Source organism: Psittacula echo, assembly GCF_963264785.1.
Source record: "Psittacula echo genome assembly, chromosome: 3".
Lineage (NCBI taxonomy): Eukaryota > Metazoa > Chordata > Aves > Psittaciformes > Psittacidae > Psittacula > Psittacula echo.
Window position 1 is genome coordinate 3,402,569 of NC_137736.1, and position 8,446 is coordinate 3,411,014.

General features: G+C 43.9%; 1 protein-coding gene across 1 annotated transcript; it reads left to right on the forward strand.

Annotated features, from left to right (window-relative positions):
- The first annotated feature begins 1,887 nt into the window (after positions 1-1,887).
- On the forward strand, positions 1,888-7,152 carry CD200 (CD200 molecule). Its single transcript, XM_080612777.1, has 4 exons — positions 1,888-1,963; positions 4,498-4,824; positions 5,439-5,705; positions 6,744-7,152. The coding sequence occupies exons 1-4, from the start codon at positions 1,906-1,908 to the stop codon at positions 6,854-6,856; spliced, it is 765 nt and encodes a 254-aa protein (XP_080468903.1). The 5' UTR covers positions 1,888-1,905; the 3' UTR covers positions 6,857-7,152.
- Positions 7,153-8,446: the final 1,294 nt, after the last annotated feature.

An 8,446-nucleotide genomic window follows, 5' to 3' on the forward strand; every position in this document is an offset into this window, starting at 1 on the left:
TCCAGCACAGGGATACAGTCCGTGATTCCGCAGACCTGTGAGCTGTGAGACTTGAGGAAGTCTGAATGATTTGCTCCTTACTTGCCTTTGCCTTACACGGTTTGGTGGCTGAGACTTTGTTTTGCTTTGCGAACGGTTTAAGCTGCATAATCTGGTTCTTTACATGAAATCTTGTAGCTACAGCGGCTGCGAGCAACGGCATGCTAAAAGCTTTAACAAGTCTTAAAGCAGTGAGATAGACGGCTGTTACTGAAAACTGCTTTTCTAGTTTCTAAACCTTTACTGATTTATAAGCGCTTCTGTAACTTGAAATTTCTATCTCAGTTGCTGTGCTGGCCCTCGATTTCTGCATGGTTTTAGGAATATATGCGTTTATTAGAGCTGTGTTCATGTATCTGCCTGCACTGTATTATCTGGTGAATGCGTTATTTATTGGGCTTGTTGCTGATGGATTTTTGTTTCCTGATTTTACTTATCTGTGTTTTTACATACTTGGTCTTGGTCTTTACATGCATGGCAACTGTGGCATTGTATCAGCAGCTGGTTTAGTACAGCGAGCTTAAAATTTAAAGGCAGGCTGCTGGTTAGAGAGTGCACAAGTTTGTTGGGAATTTCTTTCATGAACAGTTTATTTTTTTCTCTAACTCATCTGTTTTTTCATCCACCTTCCTTTTTTAAGCTGTGTGATAACAGAAAATGCTTTACAGTTGACTCTTATGTTACAGAGGTATTTAATGCAAAGTAGTGTTTCCACTTGTCCTGGTTTTGGCTGGGATAGGGTTAATTTTCTTCCTAGTAGCTGGTGCAGTGCTGTGCTTTGGCTTTAGTCTGGGAACAATGCTGATAACACAGTGATGTTTTAGTTGTTACTTATAGGGCTTATCCCAATCAAAGACCTTTCAGTCTCTCCTGCTCTGCCAGTGCTGGGGGGGCCGAGAAGCTGCGAGGGAGCAGAGACACAGGACACTTGACCCAAACCAGCCAAAGGGGTATTCCATGCCACAGCACATCATGCCCAGTATAGAAACTGGGGGGAGTTAGCTGGAAGGGACTGATCACTGCATGGGCTGGGTATTGGTCCATGGGCGGTGAGCAATTGCATTGTGCATCACCACTTACTGGTTTATTTTTAGTTTCTCTCTTTTCATATCTCTCATTATTTCCATTATTATTGTTAGTAGTAGTAGTGTATTATACTTCAGTTATTAAAATGTTCTTATCTCAACCCAGGTGTTTTACATTCTTTAGATTCTCCACTCTATCCCACCTGGGAAGGGTGGAAAGAGGGATAACTGGGGGGCTGCATAGTACTCAGTTGCCAGCTGGATTTATACCACAGTACTACTTAAAGATGACACCTGCTTCCAATTCCACAATTGTGGCAGTATCAACTGATTGAGGGAATGGGAATCAGGTCAAAAGCTGTTCACTAAGGAAAGCACCAACATAACCTGGTTTTTGCCTATTTCCCACTTTGGAAATATATTTGGGTGTAGCAGATGCACTATGGCCCCAAACTCCCCCAATTCATATAATTTTGGACAGATGGGGAGTCCTAAAAACCTCAGAGAAGTTGCTTTCAGTTTGCCCCTTGATCTCACAAGCTCACTCTTCCTCTCCTAGTGCCATAGCTAGTGTTGGACAACCAATATCTCGTACTTTGATGGATTAATGCCCTTCTAACTTCCATGCAATTTTTTCCCCACCTTGACCAGAGCACTTTCTGCGTTGTGTGTTAAGACCTGCTATAATTCTTTGTCTGCCACCAGAACTGTTCTTCTCTCACAGCAAAGCTATTCTGAATGTTCATACCCCAGAGACATGGTATCACCAGAAGATGATTTGTCGTTGAGTCAACCGTCTCTCCTTGTTTTTCTTCAGGTGAAGCAGATTTTACCTTCTAAAATGACTTTCCAGGCTCTCGTTTTGTGCCTGGCTTGTGCTGGGCTTGCGGAGGCAAATGGTAAGTTGAATTTCCTGAAATCATTTTGCTGAGGTGAGTAGCTCCCACCACTTGCAGCAGGGGGCTGAGCTGTGGGGGACTGTCAATAGACTAAGAGATGGCTGGGAAGCTGAGAGGGAGCTGGACTGCTGGTTCCAAGTCCAAAATGTGCTGAGGCCATGAGCATTCACTCTGGTACAAACAGGAAGGAGGGCATTCCTTACTCCAGGAGGTTGGGAATTTGTAACAAAAAAGAGAGATCCAACAAAAAAAGGAGGAAGAGGGCAATTAAAAGCAAGGGGCTTCCTCCAAAACCATCCCCACCCAGAACGGCTTCACAGCTCTGCAGGGAGCTAATGAGGCAACACCCACCACACCAAAGGAACAACAAGCTGACGCCATAGAAAGGATCAATACTGGTGCCTCTAGGAAAAACTGGTGGGTCATAGTAGTAGTTAACTCTACTTTGTAAGGCACAGAGGCACCCATCTGTCAGCCTGACCCTGTCTGGACAGAGGTGTGTTGCCTACTGGGGTCTTAGATCAGGGGTGTTGTTAGAGGCTGCCTATCTAGTGAGTCCTATTGACTATTACTCCATTCTAGTGGTCAATGCTGGTGTTAGTTCATATGGACAGCAGTAGCCTGGAAAGCCTTAAGGACTACAAAGCCCTGGGAAAGGTAGTTTGGGGCTCTGGAGCTCAGATAGTTTTTAGATTGATCCTCAAGGTCAAAAGGAAGGAGCTTGGAAAGGCCATGGGGATTTGGCAGGTTAATAAATGGTTAGAACAGTGGTGCCATAGTCGGGGGTTTGGTTATTTAGAACGTTGGACTAGATTTCTGTGGACAGGTCTACTGGTGAAGTTGGTCTGACAAAGAAGGGGAAGAGCTGCTTTGGTAGAGGACTTGCCAGGCTGGACAAGGCAGCTTTACATTAGATTTGCTGGGGGAGCGGGGCACCAATCCATGGCACCGATCCATCCCAATGCTGCCAATAGGATGCCAGCACCTGTAATGAATGCTTGGAGAGATGCAGAGCCACTCCAGCCAATGAGACAGCTTAATGTGGAGCTTGGCCCAGATGCCCCTAAACAAACAAGGTACAGGGAATAAACAAAAGGAGTTAGAGATGTGTACATGTCTATGGGGATATGGTATCGTTAGAATCACAGAAACATGGTGGGATGGCTCCTGTGACTAAAGTGTTGGCATGGAATGTTATAGGCGAAGAAGTCATTGAGAACCTCAGCCTTCTACAGATCTGGGGTAGCCAGTTCTCCCATTAGCTTTCAGAGAGGGCTCACATTATCCATAGTCTGTCTTTTGTTAGAAATGTACCTATAGAAACTTTTCCTGTTAATCCTTGACGTGCCTGGTCAGACACAATTCTAACTGGGCTTTAGGTTTCCTGGCCTGATCCCTAGCTATTCAGACAATGTCCCTGTGTTCTTCCCGGGCCACCTGTCCTTGCTTCCACCTTCTATGTTCTCCATTTTTCCTTCTAAGTTTTCTTAGCATTTCCTTATCCATCCATGGAGGAAGTCCAGAGCAGGCCACGAGGATGATCATGGACTGAAGCATTTCCCATATGAAGACAGGCTGAGAAAGTTGGGGCTGTTCAGCCTGGAGAAGAGAAGGCTGCGTGGAGATCTCATAGCAGCCTTCCATTGTTTGAAAGGGACCTACAGGGATGCCTGAGAGGGACTCTTCGTTAGGGACTGTAGTGATAGGACAAGGGGTAATGGGTTTAAACTTAAACAGTGGAAGTTTGGGTTAGATATGAGGAAGAAGTTCTTTACTGTGAGGGTGGTGAGGCACTGGAATGGGTTGCCCAAAGAAGACGTAAATGCTCCAAGCCTCGCAGTGTTCAAGGCCAGGTTGGACAGAGCCTTGGCGTGTGAGATATCCTTGCCTGTGGATGAGAGGTGTGTGTGTGTGGGGGGGTGTTGGAACTAAATGATTTTAAGGTCCTTTCCAATCCAAGCCATTCTATGAAATCTGCCTGAAAACGGCTGGGGAGCTGGTGCTGGATTCCTGAGCCTTCAACAGTCAGAGGCAAAAATAGGTGAAATGCAGATTGCTGATGCCATTTGACATACGTTAGATGGCTGAGGCATCAATATGGAGGTGGCAAATGTGAGACAAGACCTCCTGGAGCAGCACGAGGTGGGAGAGACATGCAGCATCCCATATCTACAATGACATTGAACACTGTTTTTCACCTGAGTTCACAATTTCCCATAGCAGATCCTCCCCTCAGAGACAAATAGGTCTTTTTCTTTTAAACAGTTTAGAAGAAAGGCAGAGCCTTTTCTTCTAATCACTGTGTTGATGTAAATCAACGTAACTTTGCTGATTTCTAGGAGGATGCAGGGGAAGGGCTTTTTGATGGGGGAAAACTGCAGAAGCAATATGCAATTGTTGGAATTGTTGCATCTGTTGGGTAATCCAGGTAATTCTTAGAATCAGAATTAGGCTTCTGAATATGTGTGATATCTGCCTGTTTCACTCTGAATATGTGTGGTATCTGCCTGTTTCACCATTTGATATCACTGCAGTGGTTCCACAGGCTGAACACAGAAACGTCAATGTGGGCGACAGCGTGACTCTCAGCTGTACCCTGACTGAACCCAAGGATGTTCTGCAAGTGACGTGGCAAAAGGACTCTGAAAAATCACACAGTAATATAGCTACATACAGTACAGTAAAGGGATTGAAGATTCATGAGCCCTATCAAGACCGACTGAATTTCACCAGTCTGGTACTCAATGAAACGAGCATCACTTTTTGGGACGCTAGAATGAATGACTCGGGGTGTTACACGTGTCTCTTCAATACTTTCCCTTACGGCTCCCTCTCAGGACGGACCTGCCTGAGTGTCTTTGGTAAGATTCTCTGCAGGGATATTTCTCTGGTGGAAAATGGGGTGTTTTCTCACCCACAGCATTTCCTTGAACAGGTTCAGGAACCACAGTGGTAGGAGCATCCCTTGGTGGAACATAATATAGAAACAGAGCATTAGTGCTGGGAGCAAGGTTCTGTGGGGTCATGTTCAAGCCTGTTGTGGTGGTTTTGGCTCTCGGCTGTCCTTGTCTGAGTAACAGTTAAAAAGCAAGGAGTGGGATCTTTGTAAGCCCCTGAGTAGTCCCAGCTGGAGCTTGAGCAAACCGATATTGCCTGTTGCAGTTTCTTCTTGGTACCAGGTACAGCCTTGGTGCTGTGAGCTGCGGTGCCAAACCCTACCACTGATAGGGAATTAGCAGATAGGAGAACAGCATGGACCAAGAAATAGTTTTACTTAGATTATTTTAAAACCAAACTTTTGGGCTATATAACTTCAGTATAAGGGAAAGGGTATCGAGTAATGGGGGGAGCCTGACCCAGTGAACTTTTTTTGCATTCCTGTACCATTGGGCTCAGTGTGAATCCAGTAGGATTTGCTCTGCTTATGACTAGGTGCTCATGGTGGTGATGGATTGTCTCATTTGTGTGTTGGAAGGTCTCGATGCATCTGTCCATTACAACATTTCTGAAGGTCACTTGATAGCTGTCTGTAATGCTGTTGGCCTCCCAGAACCCACCGTCACCTGGAACAAGTTGTTCAATTCTACTCCTACACAGGAGAAGGTCAGCCACACCAATGGGATGGTGTCCATCAGCAGTAAACTGGAGATCTACAACATTAAGAGCATTGGAGAGCAGGACTTGACCTGCAGAGTAAGCAACATGAATGAAAAAAGGGAATTGCTTGTGAAAATGGCAGAAGGTAGGTGAGCAATAGAAGCTGCTTGCTAATGTTCTCTTGGCTTCTGTGTTTTGCAAAAGCATGTTTAGATAGCGATCTGCTGGGAAGAGGTGGGAGAGAACTATGTATATGCCAAAGACGAAGAAAGGAAATCTTGCTTTGCGTTCATTGTTCTCTTTGAGATAATAACACATTGGGGTCCCTTCCAAGAGTGAATAAAGCCAAACTAGTCACCTAGAGGGCTATGGGTTTCAGAGGCACCATGTTTTTTGCAGCAAGTCAGACTTCAATTTTCATGTAAGCCTTCATAGTTTCTTTGACAGCCCAAAGATAAATGAGGGCGTCTTAAATACATCAGTGTGACGTCTGAATAGCTTGTAGTGCTGATTTATTTGTTCTTCCTGCGTTCTGTTCGGCTTGAAAGACTTTCACCCAAGTTCTACAGATGAGAAATAGAAACCTTAAAAGCTGAAGAACCATTTTTGGTTCACACAGGACCATTGACGTAGGTGATTTACAATTCTTGTGTTTCCAAATCCAGAGACTTAACAGGAAGACTACTTGGAAATTAAGAAGACAGGAAAAGCAGCTTGGGATTAATTCCCAAATTATGTGCTCAGGAAGGGATTGTTACAGGAATAGCAGTACAGAGTAAAGCCTGACTTTTAATGTGTTCTCTCTAAGAGTTCAAAAGCAAATTTGTTCTTAATTCTGAGTGACAATAATTGAAAAAGCATGATAGTGTTGTCCTGTCTCCAATGCAATATTCTTTTGTTTTGGCCTTTTTAAAAGGAAATGTGTATCTCAGAAAGCAGGAAACCAAGACTGTTGTTATTCCTTGCTAGGCGGATGAAATATCAGCTTTCACAGTATCAGTGAGGAACCATTGTCGTTAATCAAACATCCTCTTGCCTCTTTTTTGTTTTTTTTTCCTATATACAATAGCTTAGTTTGGTTTGGGGTTTTTTTTTGTGTGTGTTTTGCCTCTTTTTTGTTCTTTTTCCTGTATAAAATAGCTTAGTTTGGTTTGGGGGGGGGTTTGTGTTATTTTTCTTTCAGAAACAGGTTCCTCGTGGCTTTGGCTGCCGATTACTGGGGGGATTTTAATTGTCTTCGTAGTTCTGATTCTGATCACGCTGTGTTGGAGGAGAAGGATGTGCAGGAGGGGTTGAAGTGGTGAGTCATTAATGCGTAGAACCCAATGGTTTTCATAAAGCCTATAATAAGGTCTGCTCATCTGCAGAGAAGAATGAGACTTTGTTGAGACTGTTATATCCGACGATTAAACTTTATAATAATATGTTCACACTTATTAGAGGTTGCTTCAGTTGCATGCTATTTTAAAAGCTGTTTCCCACTGCTACTGCTGAGGACCAATGCAGGACAACAAATCGTTAGAGGAGGGTCTAAACAGAGCAGGACATGTGGCTTGTGGTTTGCTTTCAGGCAGGAGTCTTAGCAGAAGTGATTCACTCATCTTTCACGTTTTCATGGAGGGCCACAAAAGTGTCCAGTGTAGGTACAGTCAGGGAATGGCAAAAGAGGTATGTCGGAGAGAAATGGGCTCATACAGAGTGATGTGCCCTTAAGGGAAAGGCTTTTTTCTGCACACAGCACCCTCTTTGTGTTTTTAAGACAAACAGTGTAATGTGATGGAGAACTGCACTCAAACGAGTCTGCTTCCTGTTGATGAACTAAGGAGAAGTTGGAATCACTGTAATGTCCTTGTCAGTGTGATGACCTGATCATGGATCAACTCGGCTTTCTAGGCTTATTGCTAAGAACAGAATGAAAGGCAGAAATTAGAGGAGGGAGAGGCCATAGGCTTCAGAAATCACAGAAATTTGATGGTCATTGGTAGTTTCACTCTGGCTTACCTAGATCAAAAGTAGCTGTGTCTGCCTTTAAATTCTGTTAATATGTTTAGAAATGCCAATGCACAGTGACTCCGTTCCTGAATACTTCAGATGCTTGTATCATGATAACAATGTAATTTAAGATAAGGAGATGTTTTCAGGACTATCAGACCTGTCGATTGTGAACTTAAACCTAAAGCATCTGCCGTTAACAGGGGTTGATCTAGTAAACCTACTAGTGCCGGAGACACAAAAGTCCTCACTGAGAAGAAAGAGAAATGAACACTTCTTACACCCCAAATATAACTTCTTAATCGTAAAATGCATGTAAGACTTCCATTGATTCTATAAACAGTAGAGTTGAATTTTCAGATCAACCTGGGAGTTAAATGGCAAGGAGTTGGTTCTGAATTATTTTATTTGAAGGATCAGAAGAAAAAGGTGAAATGCTCAAAAGAAAAATGTAACTTTATTCTGGAACAACTATTCCAAGCATAAATGAGTTTGTGCGAAGCAGACCTTCAAGAGGCGACTTGGCAGAGGTCTGGGATCACCTGCTAGAGTGGATCAGAGAGTGACCGGGCAAAGAGAGCACTAAGAAGTGCAGGTGCTGCTTTGCAGAGTTTCAAAGCCCCTTTGTTGAGTGCTAGATGAGGAGAACCACACTGGCGTGCTGTGACTGCACCGGTGCCTGAAGCAGGAGCTTGGTTAATCAGTGATACATTGCTTGACAAGGCTATGTGGTTCATGTTTTAACTAGGCTGAGGATGTTAACACATCTCCTGGCATCATTCTGGCTGTTGGATATTAGTGGTTCCCCAGCCAATGCCCGCATATGGATCCAACAGTAACTTCTAAGGGGGTAACTTCCAGCAGGTAGTACAGTTAACTTCACAGAAGGTTTCC

What these genes read in the sequence shown, in the direction of transcription:
- CD200 (XM_080612777.1), top strand. Translation starts at nt 1,906, where the DNA reads ATGACTTTCCAGGCTCTCGTTTTGTGCCTGGCTTGTGCTGGGCTTGCG. An exon ending in TGGGCTTGCGGAGGCAAATG is followed by an intron (nt 1,964 to 4,497) that starts GTAAGTTGAATT and finishes ATATCACTGCAG; the next exon opens with TGGTTCCACAGGCTGAACAC. An exon ending in GCTTGTGAAAATGGCAGAAG is followed by an intron (nt 5,706 to 6,743) that starts GTAGGTGAGCAA and finishes TTTTTCTTTCAG; the next exon opens with AAACAGGTTCCTCGTGGCTT.